The sequence below is a fragment of the Prionailurus viverrinus genome, chromosome A3 (assembly GCF_022837055.1).
Source record: "Prionailurus viverrinus isolate Anna chromosome A3, UM_Priviv_1.0, whole genome shotgun sequence".
NCBI classification, from domain to species: domain Eukaryota; kingdom Metazoa; phylum Chordata; class Mammalia; order Carnivora; family Felidae; genus Prionailurus; species Prionailurus viverrinus.
In genome coordinates this window covers 25,037,020-25,059,693 of record NC_062563.1, presented here as the reverse complement: position 1 = coordinate 25,059,693, position 22,674 = coordinate 25,037,020, and the positions used below count along the sequence as shown (strand labels likewise).

The window sequence follows — 22,674 nt, the reverse complement described above, 5'->3', positions numbered from 1 at the left end:
TTTAAAAAGGGAGAAGAGCCAAGAGAAGCTGAAACTATGATTGGTTATGAAGCAGTCCCTCCTGTTAGCCAAGACAGGGAGATTTGTTTTTTGTGTGCATATGTGATTGGGACAATGTTCTTTGTTTGTTTGTTTGTTTGTTTGTATTTAGACATGATTATGGAGTGTTTTTGTTTTTGTTTTAATTCATCCTGACCAGAGTGGCTTTGTCCGATTTTGGTGGTCTATAAAATTGTTTATGTTCAACGGGGCAGCACATCCCAGTTTATGGTACCAGCCTAATTCCCACTATCAGGGGTTGCTTTTCTCCTTTTCACTGTGCTGCATATCACTTAATACATGTGTTCTACTTTAGGCCTCAAAACAACCATGTGAGACAATCCATAGACATTTAGTACTCTGCATTGGATGCTAGTCCCTAATCTAAGCTTGGCAGGTAAAATTAGGTCACTGCCTCTAAGGAGTTTACAGCTTATGAGAACACTTTATTAGCCCCTTTTTTTGAATGAGGAAACTGTGCTTTCATGGCACTGATTAGTCCAAAATCACAGCCAGCAAAAGAGGGAACCTGGGGATCCAAGTCCAGACAATCTGATGTCAGCAGCTGCCCCTTTACCATCCTGAGAATCGGCATCCCTATGGAGGCTGCAGTAGCTGAAGATGACTGAGGAGGCACTGCAGCCTCCTTAGGGCCAGATAATTCTTTGTTGTTGGGAGTTCTGTGCATAATAGGATGTTTACCAATATCCCTGGCCTCCATCATGTCAGTGGCACCCTGCCCCTAGTTGTGACAACCAAAAATGTCCCCAGACATTACCAAATCACCTGTGGTTGAGAGCCACTGGTGTCTACCATTTATCTCCTCCTGGGTCTTTGAGAGGTAACAAACATTTGGGGCATGAAAATCCCCAAACCATTTTGAATGGGGAGATCTTGAAAAGAGAGAGAAACAGTGTGCCTTAGGTTTTGGAAAGCCTATTCAACTAGAAAAATGAAGACTGAGACAAAGCATAGACAAAGGAAGTGGGGAAAAAACAGAGAAGTGATCAAAGTGGAGAGGAGCTCTTAGGAAACCACCCTTCAGTTATTCAGTTCACACTAACAAAGACACAAAAAGTCTTAATGAGGCCTCATAGGACCTCTGATCCATGTTTGGGAAATGCTAGTATGCTTAGCAAATAGTCTTGACCACTTTTCTGAAAAGATTTCTTTTCCATTACAGCGTGGTCCCAAATCTGACCTCCCTGAGCTGGCAACTTGCAAGAGACTCTTCAGAGATTTCAGGTATCCCCCAAGGTAATAGCTTGTTTTTCAGGAAAGCCAAGATTCCCTGGGGAGCTGACAAAAATCACAAAGTAATGGCAGCTAAGCTTTTCCAGGTTTTCAAAGAGATAGATCCTACTTAGAGTAAGCTAATAAGAGTATCAACACAAATAATCACTTGTGTCTTCCTAACCTCTTTCATCTAAGAATCTCTGCAAAATATATAGACATTTATTAATTTCCTTCTCATTACAGTGAGGGAAATCATTGTGATTTTTCTGTTTTATAGATACAGAAGCCAAGTTATGGAGTCCACAACGAATAGTGAGAAATCCAGAAATAGACTATTGGTATATTCACTCTGGGCCATTCTTGATGCTCAGTACCACTCCAGATCTCCAGCTACTCAATATAAAGGTAATGATAATCCTCCAAGTATATACAAAATTTTATGTTTTCATAGGCTTTAAAATAATCCATAGTGTTGGGGCACCTGGGTGGCTCAGTTGGTTAAGCATCCGACTCTTAATTTTGGCTGTCATGGTTCATGGGTTCGAGCTCCGCTTTGGGCTCCACACTGGCAATGCAGAACCTGCTTGCCATTCTCTCTCTCTCTCTCTCTCTCTCTCTCTCTCTCTCTCTGAAAATAAATGAATAAGATAAACTTTAAAATAATCCACAGTCTCTTCACTTGGCCCATAAAATAGCAGGCCTATAGAGGCTATGACTTAAAGAAAATTTAACAGTGATAGTATTTGAACCGGAACCTAGAGCTCATGGTTCTTAATCCTGTACTCCCTCTACTTGGTAAGCAAGCCCATATATCCTTGTAGGTGATACTTAATTTACAGAAAACCTAAGATATTCTAATCCATATAGAAATCCAAACCTATGCAACCCTTTCATCTATTTGCACATTATGTGGAGTTTTTTTAAGAGTTAGCTTGGTGAAGAAAGAGAACAGTCACTGAGATATTAATAAAAAGCATCTGGCAACTCTGAAATTAAATTAATCTTTGGGTTGCTGTAGTAGGCAAAAGGCATAGTGAGGCTCCCTGCAAGGAAGTCTTGAATAGAATTAACCTTTAGGAACTAAATTAGTAGAAATGAATTATTAATTAGTTAACCATATATAAAAATGACTTGTAAAATAATGTGTCACTGAGGAGATTTAGGAATTATCAATTCTAAGAAAGTTAACCAGGCTGTAGTCTAATGAAAATACATCTCTAAATACTGTCATTATGTTAATGATTCCTAAATTCATATTTCCAACCCAAACCTCTCCACTGAGTTCCAGCCACAGATATCCAAGTACCTACTTTTTCTATGTTTGTTTGTCTCAGAGATATCTCAAAGTTACTGTGTTTAAAACAGAATTCTGGGTATTTTCTGCTACATGTCTTCCTCATCTCATAAATTAAGGGCACTACTCTCTACCCAGATGCTAGTTAACTCACTTCCTTCCTTTTCCTTGCCCTCTTCATCCAATTCATTATCAAGTCTTGTTGATTCTGTGTCCAAAATAAATCTGAAATCCAACCACTTCTATCTCCACTGCCACTAGTTTAGTCCAGGTGACTTTCTTGGATACTACATTCTCCTCTTGACCTTTTCCTTTATAACACTTACCATAATTTGTTTAATTTATTGGTCAGTTGTTTACTTGTGATTTTCATAATCTCACTTTACTTCTAGAGTATATATAAATTCCTTGAGGATAATTTGTTGAATTAATGGATGAAAATCCAATAGTATTGGAATTTTAACATGATTGCTTATAGTGATATAGTTGAGGTTGGAGCCTTTATTTAACAATAAATGATTAAAAAAATACTGAAACTTGGATGGAAATGGAGGGTATTATGCTAAGTGAAATTAGTCAGAGAAAGACAAACATCATATGACTTCACTCATATGAGGACTTTAAGAGACAAAACAGATGAACATAAGGGAAGGGAAACAAAAATAATATAAAAACAGGGAGGGGAGCAAAACAGAAGAGACTCATAAATATGGAGAACAAACTGAGGGTTACTGGAGGGGTTGTGGGAGGGGGGATGGGCTAGATGGGTAAGGGGCACTAAGGAATCTACTCCTGAAATCACTGTTGCACTATATGCTGACTAATTTGACTAATTTGGATGTAAATTTTAAAAAGTAAACAATAAATTAAAAAATAAAAAAAATACTGAAGCTAACATAATAAAAATCAACTATGTTGCGATATGTCTAAGAGTGTGTTCACCTGGAATCCAGAAAGAGAATCCTCAGCTTGGATACATCCATGTTTTCTTTCCTTTTCTCCCTTCCCTTCCCTTCCCTTCCCTTCCCTTCCCTTCCCTTCCCTTCCCTCCCCTTCCCTCCCCTCCCCTCCCCTCCCCTCCCCTCCCCTCCCCTCCCCTCCCCTCCCCTCCCTTCCCCTTCCCTGAGAAATAATCTTTTTTGTTAATGTTATTGAAATATAATTAACATACAGTGTTATGTTAGTTTCAGTATACAATGTAATGATTCAACAATTCTATACATTACTCAATGCTCCTCATAATAAGTGTTCTCCTAATGCCTTTTATCTGTTTCACCCACCTCCCCTCCCCACAACCACCAGTTTGTCCTCTATATTTAAAAGTCTGTTTTTGTGTTTGTCTCCTTTTTTATTTGTTTTTTTCATTTGTTTCTTAAATTCCACATATGAGTGAAATCACATGGTCTTTTTCTTTGTCTGACTTGTTTCTTTTTTTTTTTTTAAGAATTAATTTTTTTTTTTAATTTTTTTTCAACGTTTATTTATTTTGGGGACAGAGAGAGACAGAGCATGAACGGGGGAGGGGCAGAGAGAGAGGGAGACACAGAATCGGAAACAGGCTCCAGGCTCTGAGCCATCAGCCCAGAGCCTGACGCGGGGCTCGAACTCACGGACCGCGAGATCGTGACCTGGCTGAAGTCGGACGCTTAACCGACTGCGCCAACCAGGCGCCCCTGTCTGACTTGTTTCATTTGGCATTGTACCCTCTAGGGCCATCTGTGTTGTTGCAGACTGCAAGATCTCATTCCTTTTTATTGCTAATATTCCATTGTAGGTATGTACCGTGTCATCTTTTTTTTTTTAGCTTAATTTATAACTTTATTTACTTATTTAACTCCAGATAAATACCACATCTTCTTTTTTTTAATGTTTATTTATTTTTGAGTGGTGGGGAGGGGCAGAAGGAGAGGGAGACACAGAATCTGAAGCAGGTTCCAAGCTCTGAGCTGTCGGCACAGAACCTGATGCAGGGCTCGAACTCACAAACTGCGAGATCATAACCCGAGCCGAAGTTGGACGCTTAACTGACTGAGCCACCCAGGTGCCCCTACATCTTTTTTTATTCATCTATGGATGGACACTTAGGCTGCTTCCATATCTTGGCTATTGTAAATAATGTTGCAATAAACCTGGGTGTACATATAGCTTTTGGAATTTGTGTTTTTGTTTTCTTTGGGTAAATACCTAGTAGTGAAATTATTGGATCATATGATAATTCTATTTTTACAATTTTTTGAGGAACCTCTATACTGTTTTCCATAGTGGCTGCACCAATTTACATTCCCACCAACTCTGCACTAGGGTTCCTTTTTCTTTACATCCACACCAACAGTTGTTATTTCTTGTGTTTTTGATTCTAGCCATTCTGACAGATGCAAGATGATATCTCATTGTGGTTTTGAATTGCATTTCCCTGATGATTAATGATGTTGAGCATCTTTTCATGTGTCTGTTGGCCACCATTTGTATGTCTTCTTTGGAAAAATGTCTATTCAGGTCCTCTGCTCATTATTAAATCAGATTATTTGGGAGGGGTATTTTTGGTGTTGAGTTGTATACATTCTTTGTATATTTTGGATATTAACCCCTTATAGGATATATTATTTGCAAATATCTTCTTCCATTCAGTAGGTTTCCTTGTCGTTTTATTGATGGCTTCCTTCACTGTGCAAAAGCTTTTTATTTTGGTGTAGTCCCAATAGTTTAATTTGCTTTTGTTTCCCTCATCTGAATAGCTAGAAAAATGTTTCTATGGCTAATGTTAAAGGAATTACTGCTTCTATGTTTTCTTCAAGGAGTTATGGTTTCAAGTCTCACATTTAGGATTTTAATCCATTTTGAGTATATTTTTGTGTATGGTGTAAGAAAGTGGTCCAGTTTCTTTCTTTCTTTCTTTCTTTTTTTTTTTTTTTGCATGTAGCTGTCCAGTTTTGTCTGCACCATTTGTTGAAGAGACTGTCTTTTCCCCATGGTATATTCTTCCTCCTTTGTCAAAGGTTAATTGACCATATAAGCATGGGTTTATTTCTGGGCTCTCTATTCTGTTCCATTGATCAATGTGTCTGTTTCTGTGCTAGTACCATACTGTTTTGATTACTACAGCTTTGTAGTACATCGTGATGGCCATGTTTGTTTTCATCCAACAATGTTCAGGAAGAGAAATCATAAATCCAAAGAACATTGTTAAGCTATTCATTACAATGTATACCTGTTCTAGCACACAGATATACCTGTGGCCAGAATGAAATGGACTTTAAAATCATCCATCTCTTTTTTTTTCTGATCATTCACCAAAGAACATTTTGATAATCAACTTAGATTCCCTAGTAATGAAATGCTTTGGACAGCAAACACGAATATTTCAGTCACTGGAAAAATATATCCCATGCTAGAATGTAACTCTGTGAGGGCAGGAAATTGTTAATCACAGCTGTGTCCCTAGAACCTAGAACAGTGCTTAGCACAAAGTAGATTCTTTGTGTTCGATGAATGAATGAACATTAGTAAATTAGAATTATACTTTATACCACATTTTCTTGTGAATTTGGTTATTGTAAGTCAATCCTCAAATATCTCTTCCATGCTAGATGCATTAGGAATATCAGATTTCTGGTCTTGAAGGCCAAATATGAGACCTTGAACTCTAGTGCTCTACCACAAGTGTCTGCAAGACCTGATTTGGTTAACCAGCTGACCTCCTTTGATGTCTCCTTCTTGATTCTCTTTGACTTCAATTCATCCTCCATCTAGCTCACAAGTTTTATTTTAAGAAACCCAATCATATTGTTCCCCTGCCTAAAAATCAGTTAATTCTCTGTTACCTTCAGATAATAGCTATCTACAGTCTACTTCTCCAGCTTTCCTCCTACTTTACTCTCTACCCTTCTTTCTACTGTCTATCAGGTATTGTCAGTTCCAGCCACACTGAGTTACTTTATATTTCCTGAAATGCCATTTCTCTGGCTGGAATGTTCATCCCTCCTCTTCCTAGGTGATGAACTCCTGCCATTCTTTAAGATCCAGCTTAAATGTTACTTCTTAAAAGCTTATGACTTCTCTAGAGGGGAAAAGCTATTTCTTTCTTCCTGATTGTTTTCTCTCTTTCCCCTGCAACAGCCCTTATATATTATAGCTACCGTTGAGATCCTGCAGGGCAGGATCTGTCCTATTTATCTTTCCTTGCTTCCCAAATACCTTACACATGTTTCTGAATGCAAGGATCCATATGGAGTGATAAGTATGAGTGCTAATAACTAACTTGCAACAGCTTGAGCTTCTTACACATAGTCTCCTTCCCAAGGAAGGATAGGAAACTTCTCAACTGTATCGGGTTTTTGTTGTTGTTGTTGTTTTTAAAAATTTTTAACGTTGATTTATTTTTGAGAGACAAAGCATGAACAGGGGCAGGGCAGACAGAGGGAGACACAGAATCTGAAGCAGGCTCCAGGCTCTGAGCTGTCAGCACAGAGCCTGACGCGGGGCTCAAACCCATGAACCATGAGATCATGACCTGAGCCAAAGTTGGATGCTTAACCAACTGAGCTACCTAGGTACCCCTCAACTGTATTGTTTGAAACAATTGGGTATGAACATAGTCAGGAAAGAAAGGTGCTTTACATACTCTCTTTACGAGTTACCATAAAAGATTTTTTGTCTTCTTGACATATCAGCAGACTCTTAGAAAGGGGTGATTCAGTGCACTATGTATACACTCAGCACCTTGGATTATCACTACTCATTGTATATCTTATTGCCTTGCTCTTGAGAGACTTTGTAACCCCAACACTTTCATAGTGTCTAGTACTTATTGGGAGCACAATAAATGTTTATTGAAAGAATGTATGAATTAATAAATGAAATTCAAAAATTAATTTCTTCCTCTCTTCTTTTGAATAATTAAACCCTCCCTTTAAAAATGTTTGAGGTGCCACTTGCTCTTTAAAGCCTTTTCTAATCATCCCGTTATAATTTTACCCTTCTCCGTCTTCATGTAGCACATATTATTTACACCATGCTGTCTTGCATTTTTAAGTGCATATGTTCTTTCTTCCTAGCTAGATTGTAAAATACTTGAGAGCAGGGACTATATGTACTGTTGCATCCTACAGTAGTGTCTTAAATCTAGTAGGATTTTAATACTGCAAATTCTTGGTAAGTTACCCATGGTCATTCAGTGTCTTGTCATCTCAGAAGACTGCAAAACTCTGAAGATAACCTCTGAAGATACTACCTCACATCCATTAAGATGGCTATTATAAAAACAGAGCAAAACAGAAAATGACAAGTGTTAGCAAGGATGTGGAGAAATTGGAACCCTTGTGCACTGTCAGTGTGAATGTAAAATGGTACAGCTGCTATATATAGCTGTTCTTCAAAATAGTATAGTGGTTACTCAAGAAATTAGAATTACCATATTACCCAACAATTCCATTTGTGGTGTATACCCAAAAGAGTTGAAAGGAGAGTCCCAAAGAGATTTTTGTACACCTACGTTTATAGCAGCGTTCTTCACAGTAGCCAATAGTGGAAGCAACCCAAGTGTCTGTTGGTAGATGGACGGAAAAACAAAATGTGGTTATACATCCAGTGGAATATTATTCAGTCTTAAAAATGGAGGCAGTTCTGACACATATTGCAACATGGATGAACCTTGAGGGCATTATGCTGAACGGAATAAGCCAGTCACAAAAAGACAAATATTATATACTTCCATTTATGTGAGGTACCTAGAGTAGTCCCTCTCATAGAAACAGAAAGTAGAATGGTGGTTGCCTGGGGCTGGGGGCAGAAGAAAGGGGAGTTGTTATTTAATGGTGGCAGAGTTTCAGTTTTGCAAGATGAAAGAGTTCTGGAGACTGGTTGCACAACAATGTGAATATACTGAAATGAAACGTACACTTAAAAATGGTTAACATAGGGTGGCTCAGTCGGTTAAATGTCCAACTTCGGCTCAGGTCATGATTGCAATTGGTGAGTTTGAGCCCCGCTTCAGGCTCTGTGCTGACAGCTCAGAGCCTGGAGCCTGCTTTGGATTCTGTGTCTCCCTCCTTCTCTGCCCCTTCCCTGCTGGCAGTCTGTCTCCTTGTCTCTCAAAAATGAATAAACATTAAAAAAATGTTTTTAAAAATGGTTACCATTGTGAATTTTATGTTATTAAAAAAGATAACAGCACTGAACAGGGAGTCAAAAGACCAAGGTTATTCTTGGTTGTTTCCCAGTGACCAATGAATCTTGTGCAAGTTACTGTTTTTACTTGTGCCTTGATTTCTTCATCTTTAAACAGGATAATATTATTAATAAAGCCTCCTTGGCTTCTGGGTTTCTGTGAGGACCAATAGAAAAAAAGAAAAAACAACAACAACCAACAACGCTTAAGATAATTTTTTCAGTAGTAGTTTTTCTGGCATTCCAGTGTCTCTGATCTCTTTTAATATTCATCACAAGTTTCACATCCTGTTTTATAACAAAATATTCCTAAAGATGCCTCAGCAATAACCTGTTACCACTTGAAAGGATATGTATACTGAACTCTTAAACTTTGGGCTTATAATTAAGCTTATATTACCTTATAATTTAATTCCAGGAACACAGCAAATAAACAGCCTTTATGAGGACTATAGATGACCTAAGATGCTAATTACTAATGTGGTTTAACATTAATTGAGGAAATACAAGCTCAGGATTTTCATGTGAGCATGAGAAAGCTGGTCCCAAATTTGGGAGGTATGAGGGTAATATCTGCTTAGTGTCTACTAAGCATCAGGCTCTATAGCAGATGTCTTACATGTGATATCTCATTTAATCTTCACAAAATCCTTGATAGGTTAATAATATTATACTCTTTTTTTGAGAGAGAGAGAGAGAGAGAGAGAGAGAGAAAGAGACAGCATGAGCTGGGGAGAGGGGTGGAGGGAAAGAGAGAATACTTTTCTTTTAATGTTTATTTATATGTGAGAGAGAGAGAGAGAGAGAGAGAGAGAACGTGGGGGAGGGGCAGAGAGAGAGGGGTACAGAGGATCCAAAGTAGGCTCTGTGCTGACAGCAGTGAATCTGATGAGGGGCTCAAACCCACGAACTATGAGTTCATGGCCTGAGCTGAAGTTGGGACACTCAACTGGCTGAGCCACCCAGGCACCTCAAGAATCTTTTTTTAGGGGCGCCTGGGTGGCGCAGTCGGTTAAGCGTCCGACTTCAGCCAGGTCACGATCTCGCGGTCCGTGAGTTCGAGCCCCGCGTTGGGCTCTGGGCTGATGGCTCGGAGCCTGGAGCCTGTTTCCGATTCTGTGTCTCCCTCTCTCTCTGCCCCTCCCCCGTTCATGCTCTGTCTCTCTCTGTCCCAAAAATAAATAAACGTTGAAAAAAAAAAAAGAATCTTTTTTTAAAAATGTTTATTTATTTATTTTGAGAGAGAGCATGCGCACATGAGGGAGTGCATGCATGCGTGAGTTGTGGGGGGTGGCAAGAGAGAGAGGGAGAGAATCCCAAGCAGGTTCTGTGCTGGCCGTGTAGAGCCCAATGTGGGGCTTGATCCCACGACCTTCGGATCATGACCTGAGCAGAAATCAAGAGTCAGAAGCTCAACCAACTGAGCCACCCAGGTGCCCCCTATATTCATTTTATGAACAGGGAAAATGAAGCTCAAAGAGGTTAAGTCATTACCCAAAATCACACAATGAATGACAAAGATGGAATTTAATGCCAGCTCTGTATGACTGAAGCCCATATTCCTTATATTGTATTACATTGCCTCTCAAAATATATTTGACTATGCCTATTAGTAATATAGTCAATAATAATGATGTCATTAGTAATTAGTAATATGGTCAATAACAATGATATATGTTTATTGTATATTTATACATTTATGTCAATTGTCTTACTTGGTCATTACAAGTAAGATAGGCTGTGTAGGGATAATTGTCACCATTTTACAGATGATGAAAAAGTCAGAAAATAACTTACATAAATCAACCAATGAATGACTATAACAGCACTTGAAAATAGGTACTGCAATTCTCAGACTCATGCTTTTTCCACATTAGCCTCATGAGCACAGAATTTTATCTTTGAGTTTTCTGGTTCTGGAATTTTTATAGGAGCAAAAGAGTGAGGATCTTAACAGCCTGGCAATTCTTCTTATATATGGACAGATTAAACACATGTGTTCATCCCTATTCCCTTCCCTATTCTCTTTAACTCACTAAAATGACAGTGAGTTAATATTTAAAAATTTATCAGCACAGAAGGACAAAGAGAGTAAGAAAGACAAAAGCAGATAAGGGATATTAACACATTTTTGGAAGATGGAAAGTTGAGCTAAGAAAACGATTCCAAGTGCTTGAGAGGCATATACTAACAAGAGGCAAGCAAGTTCCTATTGCAGAACACTAGAATGTCAGGAGTTGGAAGGAGCAAATAAGCAAGCAGCAGAAATATGTGAGGGGCTGAAAAGGGAGACTGGCTAAAGGTTTATATAAGAAGTTAAATTACCAGGTCCTTTCCTCATCCTGCTCAGTTAAGTGACTACCCACCATTTCTTTGGCAGAACCCTGGGGTTTATTCTGTGGGGGAAAAAATGAACTAGAGAAGCTCCAGACTGAGATACCAGGCCCAGCTAAAGATTATAGCTGAGGAGACCAGGATGGGAGGATACCACACTGAAAACAGATCAAATGAATGTCTACTTGCTAAACGATGAAACTTGCCAAGCCCTCTCACTCTGTTTCACTCCAGGAATACTGATGGCAAGGCTTATATTCCCTAGGCAGGAGAGCAGAGAATTAATTTTGCGAAAAACTTAAAATTGGATAACCCCAGAAGCAAGATCTATAGATACTGACACTTGAGGGTCTCCCAACAAAGCAAATAGGGCCCCACTTTATCATCTTACAATAAAGCCCAACAACTGACAAACTCTTCCTCTTAACACAGAGCTTCCAAATACCTTTGTAGTGACTCACTCTTAAATATGAAGGGACAACAAAGATCACCAAATAGTTGAGGTAAACCTTCACCAAGAAAGGCAGCATCAAATTGAAATAGAAGAGGAAAGAAAAGAGAAACTCAGAGGATAAGAGAGATAATATAGAGAACAGAAGAATATATTTTTAAAAACAATAAGCATCTTCTGAGAGATAGTTATAAGATAGTGCATCCATAAAGTAATGACAAGATGCTCCAAAAAAGGGATGATCAGAGGATAATAGCTCTAGGAAATTAAAAATATAATAGCAAAAATAAACAATTCAAAGTAGTATTTATATATAAAATTGAGGAATCTCCTGGAAAAGAGAACAAAAATACAGAAATGGAAAATAAGAATGAAAAGATAAATAGAGGATGAATCCATAAGGTCCAACATGAGGCTAATAAGAGTTCTGGAAATATGGAAGAAATTGAGGAAAGGAAATTATCAAAGAAATTATGAGAAGATCTCTGATAATTGAAGGACATGAGTTTCCAAACTGACAACCGACTAAGTGCTCAGCATAATGTAGGGGAAAAAAACAAAATAAAAAACACTATTGTAGGGGCACCTTGATGGCTCAGTTGGTAAGTATCTTGATTTCAGTTCAGGTCATGATCTCATGGTTCGTTAGTTTGAGCCCTGCATCAGGCTCTGCGCTGACAGTGCAGAGCCTGCTTGGGATTCTGTCTCTCTCCCTCTCCTGGCCCCTCCCTCCCCCCCAAAATTTATAAGTAAACTTGAAAAAAAGCCACAATGGCACATCATCATGAAATTTCTAAATACAAGAGATAAAAAGAATCTTGGTGATGGGAAGTGAAGAGGGAGCAGGGAAAGGGAAATGCATCATTTATAAAAAGAGTAGATCATAAGAGTCATGTATATCTTAATGTTAACACTGGTTGCTAGAAGACAGTGAAACAGTGCTTTCAAAATTTGGAGAGAATATTATTTTCAACTTAGAATTCTATACTAAGTCATGTTATCAATCAAGTGTGGGGGCAATTAAATATATTTTCAGGCATGCAAGGATCAAAAATTTACTACCCATCTCCCATATTTTCCTGGGACAGTACTGGAGGACATGCTCTACTGAAGCAAGAAAGACAAAGATATAAATTTTAGGAGAGGAGATTAGCCAAGGCAAGAGGCAAAAGAAAGTCCCAAGATGACAGCTTTACAGCAGACCTAGGGAGGAACGGTCCAGACTGAAGGAAGGAATGTTTCAGTGGAGTGTTTCCAGTGAAACTGATAGAGTATCTGACATGTTTGTCTATGTTGAAATAGTTTAGGCATTTTTACATTTCTGGAAGAACTAGTGATAATAATACAGAAAATTTGGCAAACAAAAACTGAGGCAATTATTAATTCCAAGAACAAAAAGTTGTATAAGAAAGTAAATGTACATAAGAGACTCTTAAAAACTGAGTCTCTTGATGGGGGGTGAGAGGGAGGGGAGGGCGGGTGATGGGTATTGAGAAGGGCACCTTTTGGAATGAGCACTGGGTGTTGTATGGAAACCAATTTGACAATAAATTTCGTATATTGAAAAAAAAGAAAGTAAATGTAATCATAATAGAACTCATTATTTTTTTTTGAGAGAGAGTGCATGTACTCACAAGTGGAGGAGGGGCAGATGGAGAGGGAGAGAATCTTAAGCAGGCTCCAGGCCCAGCACAGAGCCCAACGTGGGGCTCAGTCTCATGACAGTGAGGTCATGACCTGAGCCGAAATCAAGAGTCAGATGCTGAACGGACTAAGCCACCCAGGCCCCATAATAGAACTAATTGATCCAGGACGCCTGGGTGGGTCAGTCCGTTTAGCATCTGACTCTTGATTTTGGCTCAGGTTGTGGTCTCATGGTTTGTGAGTTCCAGCCCCACATACAGCTCTAAGCTGGCAGTGTGGAGCCTTCTTGGAATTCTCTTTCTCTCTCTCTCTGTCTCTCTCTCTTTTTGCCCCTCCCTGCCCCCCTCTCAAAATAAATAAATAAACTAAAGAAATTAAAAAATAGAACTAATTGATCCAGAATTAAACCACACTTATAGAGTCATAATAAGGTCAACATGGAACATTGATTTAATTTAAAATATTGAGATATAACTATTGGGAGGCTAGAGGGAAGGAAAGTATAAAGTGTTGGATCTTTATCTTATAATAGGTATTTTTTAAAATTTACAAATCAAGAAATAGCAGTATAAATATTTTACTTAGGAAAATGTTGGTAAATATGGAAAGAAGCAAGTAAAAGAGTCTGGGAGGGTGTCTCAGGCTTTGAGGAAGCCACTGCTCTTTTTCCCTCCTAAGACTTGTGTGTGTGTGTGTGTATGTGTGTGTGTGTGTTAAAATACATTCCTGCTTTGTTTTGTTATGAGTCTTGTAGTTCCACATGATTTTTTTTAACCACATAAGTTTTTTTTTTAATTTTTTTCAACATTTATTTATTTTTGGGACAGAGAGAGACAGAGCATGAACGGGGGAAGGGCAGAGAGAGAGGGAGACACAGAATCGGAAACAGGCTCCAGGCTCTGAGCCATCAGCCCAGAGCCTGACGCGGGGCTCGAACTCACAGACCGCGAGATCGTGACCTGGCTGAAGTCGGATGCTTAACCGACTGCGCCACCCAGGCGCCCCAACCACATAAGTTTTGAAGTATGTAATGCATTACCTTGATAAACATTTAAAATATCAAAGAAAGAAAGAGAGAAATAGAGGAAGGAAGGAAGGAAGGAGGGAAGGAAGAAAAAGAAAAAGGAAAAAAAAAAGGAAAGGAAAGGAAAGGAAAAGAAAGGAAAGGAAAGAAGAAAGAAAAGAAGAAAAGGATAGGAAAGGGTAGGAAAGGAAAGGAAAGGAAAAGAAAGGAAAGGAGGGGCGCCTGGGTGGCGCAGTCGGTTAAGCGTCCGACTTCAGCCAGGTCACGATCTTGCGGTCCGTGAGTTCGAGCCCCGCATCGGACTCTGGGCTGATGGCTCAGAGCCTGGAGCCTGTTTCCGATTCTGTGTCTCCCTCTCTCTCTGCCCCTCCCCCGTTCATGCTCTGTCTCTCTCTGTCCCAAGAATAAATAAACGTTGAAAAAAAAAAAAAAAAGAAAAAGAAAGGAAAGAAGAAAGAAAAGAAGATTTAGTGTCCATTTAGACCTGTTACATAAAATGACATTATGAATTTCCTTTATAGAGAAGTCCTGGAGAAATACTAGAAATTATTTGAGATATTTGAGAAGAATAAAACCCTAACTATTTAGGTCATTGTCTTTGAAGTATTGTGCTTAGTTGGGGTATCACAAATGCTACTCTTCCCAAAAATGGGAGAAATAAGGTGGAATGCTAAAGCATTGCCATCTTCTGAGTTCTCATCAGTGTTACTGGCTGATTTTTTTGAGTTATGAATTCAATGAATGTCATAGATCTCTGAAACCTCAGAAAGATGTTATCCTCAAGATTAATGTCCTGAGACTGTGTTATATATGGAATTGAGAGATATATAGTTAAGTCTCCATTTTATGACTTATTGGCTATATTATTATTTCTGGCCCTCCTGTTTTTTCTGTTTACTCTGGAAGCTAAATTGCAATGAATGATGTTTAAAAAGAGCTGCTTTATGCTAAGTCCCTCTGATACTAAACATGCTCTAGTGTACTTATTAGGGATTATTCAGTCTCTTCTATTAAACTGTAAGAACTTCAAAAGTACCAACCACAGTTCACCCTTGAACAATGCTGGGGGTTAGGGGTATTGACCCCCCTCATGCAGTAAAAAATGTGCATATAACTTTTGACTCTCCAAAGGCTTACGAATAGCCTAGTGTTGACTGGAAGCCTTACCAGTAAGATAAACAGTTAATTAATACATTGTATGTTATGTATTATATACTATAATCTTAGAATAAAGTAGGCAGAGAAAAGAAAATGTTACTAAGAAAATCATAAGGAATAGAAAATACATTTACAGTACTATATAATATTTTTTCTTTATTATATTTTTATATTTAAATAAAGTTATATCATCATTCTCATATACAGATCACAGATCCACAACAAAGATAGACATTTTACAAAATAAGAACAGCATAATTAAAAGCCTATTTCTATAATTGGGCATTTCCCCCATAAAAAGATTATCTCTGTCTCATATACTTGAGTACTTTTGTTATTAGAGATATTCCATTTTCAACTTTTACAATTACAATTACTTTTACCATTAGGTCTACAATAACCATTATAGACCTAATGGTTATTTCAAATCTACTCAGAGTTAATGTAGTTCACCATTGCAAACAATGCTTAACTTAGTTACATGAAATCAAGTTCCTTAGATACTAATTTTGAAAAAAATCTAGAGAGGTAAATCTGCTTCACAAACCTACACATGGTACTGTAGGCTCAATTCAAAATATATTAAAGCTGTTCATTTCCTTTTGATTATTAGCTTTATTATAGACACTAGTGGGTTAACTGAATTATAGGCTTACATTATAGTTGTTAGCTTTAGTTTAGTGGAACAGTGTAACAGTCCTGACTCTTGTTTGGGACAAAGCTGTGCTCGGAACCTCAGTTTCCAAAACGAGTAGTAGCAGAAGTCATTGTTTTCCAAGAGATTTGGTGAGTAGGGTGGAAGCAATGTGATGATCACATATGACTGATCACACTACTGTAACAGATAGCTGGGCAACTACTTTACTCTGGTCTGCACTCTCCAACTTCTCTTGGAAGTTTTTCCTAGTCCACCTTAGGTTTTTTTTTCTTCCCCTGTGTTGCTACTGATGTGTGCCTGTGACTCTCTTGTACAACACTTCCTAGTATTTGGTTGAAGGAAACTTCATTCTTTGTGTTACTGAAGCCAAATATATAAAGTCAAGTTTGACTTCTTTCTCTCCCATAGCAAATCTGTCAGCAAATCATACTGACTGTACCTTGATAATAATTCCAGAACCTGAACACTTCCTACTATCTCCACCTACTATTCTCGCCCAAGTCATTGTATCTATAGCCTGGATTTCTTCAATAACTTCATGAATATATGTTCTTTATGCTTCTACCTTTGCCCCTAACAATTGATTATGTTAACCATAAGTTAAATCATAGAATTCCTTTGCTCAGAACTCTGCAATGGTTTCCATCATGACCAAGAACAAAAACCAAGCCTATATGACATATGTGTTCTAGTCCATTTTATTTCTTTGACCTAACTTCCTCTCTTCTATTCTGCAATGGCCTTCTTGCTATTCCTGAAGTTGTTTAGGCATGCTGCTACTGTTGATCCTTTGCCTTAGCTACTTCATCTCCTAGGACACTTGCCCTCAGATATCTACATAGCTAATACACATCCTTCATGTCTTTACTATACTGTATTTTTGATACTGTAGTTTATGTTGTCTGTTTACAAGATGAATCATCTGTTAGTACTTATATCAGTATTGTCTCATATGATACAAAACACTGTAGATGTTATACATATTAATAATACTAGACATCAAAATGAAAAGGTAATGTGAAAAAGAAATTTATATTTATTTACAGGTATAACAATCCATGCATTGATAATGAAGAAGCAGCAATATGGTTGCTTCATGGTAACCTAGCTTGTACATTAATGAATAAATTGTTATAAAAGCTTTATGGCATACAGTATTATAGTCATAATACTATATTATAGTATTCATAATACAGTATTAGAAACATTGTTACATTAAAAAAACTTAATTGTGATGATAGGCTGACATGCAATTATAAATATACAGTATTAGAAACAGTATTCATAATACAGTATTAGAAACATTGTTACATTAAAAAACTTAATTGTGATGATAGGCTGACATGCAATTACAAGCAAGAGAGACATACTGTTTGGTAATATAATTCTTTGAAAGCAAAGTTATAATACGGTAAGAAAACAAACACATTATTATTTTATATTAAATATCACTCACGTCATGCCTGTGTAGGGATAGGTTATCCACTTCTATACAGATCTTGCACATGAAGAATACTTAGGCAATGAATACTATATGATGAATACTTAGGCAATAATGATGATGACACTAAAACATCTCATACTGTCCTTGCCAACAGTTATTAGGTGTTCACTCACACATGTACACATTAGATAAGTTTATTAACAGCATGATGATTATTTACTATTTATTAAGTGGAAGTATATCAGCATAAAATCTTCATCCTCATTGTCTTCATGTTGAGTAGGCTGAGGAGGAAGAGGAAGAGGAAGAATTGTCTTTCTGTCTCATGGGTGGCAGAGATGGAAGTGGTGGAGGAGATGGATGCAGAGGCAGGAGAGGCAGGCAGGTGTAACTTTATGGAAATACATTATAATTTCTGTCTGATTTTTTTTTTCTTTTTCAGTTCTCAAAAAAATGTTTTGCTACATGGAACCAATTCTTCTTCCACTGTTTGTTTTAGTTTCAGTGTCCACATCATAGAAGGGTCTATGTCATAAAAGAAGTTAAAAGCAGTCATGAGTAATCAGAACCCTTCTGCCAGATTGTCTAATGTCAATTTTTTTTCTGGCACTGCTTCTTCTACGTCTTCTTCCTCATCGTCTAGTACTGATACAGAAACACTCATCCCCATCAAGTCATCTTCTTTTAATTCCTCTGGTGTCATGTCTATTAGCTCTTGAATTTATCCAAGATTCATATCCTGAAACCCTTCACCCGCCACATTTTTTTTTTGCCATATCCACAATCTCTTTCATGGTTTCCTTGATTGGCTCTGTTGTAAATCCTGTGAAGTCATGCACAATATCTGGACACAGTTTTCTCCAGCAGAAATGTATTGTTTTGGTCTTTAATGATTTTCACAGCTTTTTCTATAACAACAATGGCATCTTCAATGGTATAATTCTTCCAGACTTTCATGATGTTCTCTTTACCAGGGTTCTCTTTCATAGCATTGACTATCCTTTCCATAGAGTATTGTGTCTAATGAGCCTTGAAAGTCCTATGACTCCCTGTTCTAGAGGCTGAATTAGAAATGTTGTATCTGGGGGCAAGTAGAATAGTTCGACATCTCGGGTATTGAATTCATGGGGTTTTGGGTGGCCAGGGTATTGTCCAATATCAAAAGAACCTTAAAAGGCAGTCCCTTACCAGCAAGGTGCTTCCTGACTTTAGGGACAAAGCACTGATGGAACCAATCCAGAAAAAGTGTTCTCATTGCTCAGGCCTTCTTATTGTATAATCACAAGACTGACAGCTGGTGTTTATCTTTTCCCTTCAAGGATTGGGAACTAGCAGCTTTATAGATAAGGGCAGTCCCCATCATAAACCCAACTCCATTTGCACAAAACACTATCCCTTCCTGCCTTAAATCCCGGTGCTCACTTCTTTTCCTTACTAATAAATGTCCTTTGAGGTATTTTTTTTTCCAGAATAGGGTACTTTCATCTTCATTAAAAAAAAACTGTTCAGAAGATAGCCTTTATCTTCAATGATTTTTTTTTTAACTTTAGAGAGAGAGAGAGAGAGAGAGAGAGCATGCACAGTGCAAGCAGGAGAGAGGGCAGAGGCAGAGAGATAATCTCAAGCAGGCTCCATGCTGATTGTGGAGCCCAACACAGGGCTTGATCCCTCGACCCTGGGATCATGAACTGAGCCAGAATCAAGAGTGGGATGTTCAACGCAGCCACTCTGAAAAACAGTATGGAGGTGCCTCAACAAATTAAAAACAGAACTACCCTATGACCCAGCAATTGCACAACTAGGTATTTATCGAAGGATACAGGTGTGCTATTTCGAAGGGGCACATGCATCCCAATGTTTATAGCAGCAGTATTGACAATAGCCAAAGTATGGAAAGAGCCCAAATGTCCATTGACTGATGAATGGATAAAGAAGTTGTGGTATATATGTATACAATGGAATATTACTCAGCGCTCAAAAAGAATGAAATCTTGCCATTTGCAGCAACATGGATGGAACTAGAGTGTATTATGCTAAGTGAAATTAGTCAGTCAGAGAAAGACAAATATCATTTGACTTCACTCATATGTGGAATTCAAGATACACAACAGATGAACATAAAGGAAAGGAAGCAAAAATAATATAAAAACAGAGAGGGGGACAAAACATAAGAGACTCTTAAATACAGAGAACAAACTGAGTGAGGGTTGCTGGAGGGGTATTGGGTGGGGGGATGGGTTAAATGGGCAAGGGCATTAAGGAAGACACTTGTTGGGATGATCACTGGTGTTACATGTTAAGTGATGAATCACGAAATTCTATTCCTGAAGTCATTATTACACTATATGTTAACTAATATGGATATAAATTAAAAAAAATAATAATTTAAAAAAAGAGTGGGACACTCAACCAGTTGAGCCACTCAGGTGCCCCATCACCTCAATGATTTTCTTAGTGGTATCTGGGAACTTGTCTGCTTCCTCTTGGTCAGCAGAAGCTGTTTCTCCTGTTACCTCGACATTTAAAAAAATTTTTTTTAATGTTTATTTTTAAGAGATAAAGAGAGACAGAGCATGAGTGGGGAGGGAGAAGAGAGAGAGGGAGACACAGAATCCAAAGTAGGCTCCAGGCTGTGAGCTGTCAGCACAGAGCCTGATGCAGGTCTCGAACCCGCAAGATCATGACCTGAACCAAAGTTGGCGCTTAACTGACTGAGCCACACAGGTGCCCCTACCTTGATATTTTTTAAGCCAAACCTCTTTCTAAAATTATCAACCCATCCTTTGCCGACATTGAATTCTCTAGCTTTGGATCCTTCAGCTTCCTTTTGCTTTAAGTTGTCATATAGTGTCTTTGCTTTTTCTCGAATCAGAGTCTGTAGTAGGTATTCCTTTCTTATAGCAATCTTGTATCCACATAAAAGCTGCATTTTCGATCAAGATAAAGAGGTATTTTGCAAAAAATGCAAGGCTTTTGCGCCTACTGTCATAGCTGCAGCAATGGCTTCAGGAATGTCCCTTTCTTTCTTTCTTTCTCTCTCTCTCTCTTTTTCTTTCTCTCTTTCTTTTTCTTTTCTTTTCTTTTCTTTTCTTTTCTTTTCTTTTCTTTTCTTTTTACAGTGGTCTTTACACTGAATTCATTTTTCTTGAAATGGTGGCAGCTGAAGCTGCAGAATTCAGTCTATGGGACATATCAAGCAATTCAACTTTTTCTTACAATGTCATGACTTTGTTCTTGGGAGCACTTCCAACATCACTAGTGGCACTTTGTATGGGTCCTATGGTGTTACTCAAGATTCATGGTATTGCACTAAACACATGAAAAACACACCAGAACTGTGAGAGATCACTTTTTATTGAGATTGGCAATTTACTGGAGAGATAAATTGCGCATACAGATCATACAGCATTTTAAATGGATATTAGCAACCCTTGACCTCACCGCAGTAGCAACAAGAGATGGCTATAAAACTATTACAGCAGTACAATATATACTACAGTTAATTTTATGCTGTTATGATTTAACACTGCAGCTTTATGTTGCTTACATTTCTTGACTGTGGGTGGCACCACGTATGGTCTGTAAGTGTGTGCATTAGTTTTGATAAATTTTAACTTTTCGTAATAGACTTGTGTATATTTTTGGGGGAGTACCTGATAAAATAGACTAATACCTACATATATTTTATGCATTTGTGACATACATAGCTTCTAAATTTTTTCAATATTTTTAGGCTACGTGGTATACCTGAAGGTTTTTTTTTTTATTTTACTTTTTATTTTTTTAAATTTACATCCAAATTAGTTAGCATATGGTGCAACAATGATTTCAGGAGTAGATTCCTTAATGCTCCTTACCCATTTAGCCCATCCCCCCTCCCACAACCCCTCCAGCAACCCTCAGTTTGTTCTCCATATTTATGAGTCTCTTCTGTTTTGTCCCCCTTCCTGTTTTTATATTATTTTTGTTTCCCTTCCCTTATGTTCATCTGTTTTGTCTCTCATGAGTGAAGTCATATGATTTTTGTCTTTCTCTGACTAATTTCACCTAGCATGATACCCTCCAGTTCTATCCACGTAGTTGCAAATGGCAAGATTTCATTCTTTTTGATGGCCAAGTAATACTCCATTGTATAGATATACCACATCTTCTTTATCCATTCATCCATCAATGGACATTTGGGCTCTTTCCATCCTTTGGCTATTGTTGATAGTGCTGCTATAAACATGGGGGCGCATGTGTCTCTTTGAAACAACACACCTGTATCCCGTGGATAAATGCCTAGTAGTGCAATTGCTGGGTTGTAGGGTAGTTCTATTTTTAGTTTTTTGAGGAGCCTTCATACTATTTTCCAGAGTGGCTGCACCAGCTTGCATTCCCACCAACAATGCAAAAGAGATCCTCTTTCTCCGTATCCTCGCCAACATCTGTTCTTGCCTGAGTTGTTAATGTTAGCCATTCTGACAGGTGTAAGGTGGTATCTCATTGCGGTTTTGATTTGTATTTCCCTGATGATGAGTGATGTTGAGCATTTTTTCATGCGTCGGTTGGCCATCCATGCGTCTTCCTTGGAGAAGTGTCTATTCATGTCTTTTACCCATTTCTTCACTGGGTTATTTGTTTTTTGGGTGCTGAGTTTGATAAGTTCTTTATAGATTTTGGATACTGACCTTTATCTGATATGTCATTTGCAAATATCTTCTCCCATTCTGTCGGTTGCCTTTTAGTTTTGCTGATTGTTTCCTTTGCTGTGCAGAAGATTTTTATTTTGATGAGGTCCCAGCAGTTCATTTTTGCTTTGGTTTCCCTTGCCTCCGGAGACGTGTTGAGTAAGAAGTTGCTGCGGCCAAGATCAAAGAGGTTTTTGCCTGCTTTCTCCTCGAGGATTTTGATGGCTTTTTGTCTTATGTTTAGGTCTTTCATCCATCTTGAGTTTATTTTTGTGTATGGTGTAAGAAAGTGGTCCAGGTTCATTCTTCTGCATGTTGCTGTCCAGTTTTCCCAGCACCACTTGCTGAAGAGACTGTCTTTATTCCATTGAATATTCTTTCCTGCTTTGTCAAAGATTAGTTGGCTATATGTTTGTGGGTCCATTTCTGGGTTTTCTATTCTGTTCCATTGATCTGAGTGTCTGTTCTTGTGCCAATAGCATACTGTCTTGATGATTACAGCTTTGTAGTATAGTTGAAGTCTGGGATTGTGATGCCTCCTACCTGCAGGTTTTTTT

At 38.1% G+C, this 22,674-nt stretch overlaps 1 protein-coding gene across 1 annotated transcript in view; it reads left to right on the top strand.

The window, feature by feature from the left end:
- The window catches only part of ASIP (agouti signaling protein), a 161,679-nt gene that overhangs the window by 578 nt on the left and 138,427 nt on the right, over positions 1-22,674 (top strand). Inside the window, exons 2-3 of the mRNA XM_047854206.1 lie at positions 1,223-1,296; positions 1,553-1,680. Coding sequence (XP_047710162.1) covers positions 1,639-1,680 — 42 coding nt within the window. The 5' untranslated portion in view covers positions 1,223-1,296; positions 1,553-1,638. The remainder of the gene's footprint in view (positions 1-1,222; positions 1,297-1,552; positions 1,681-22,674) is intronic.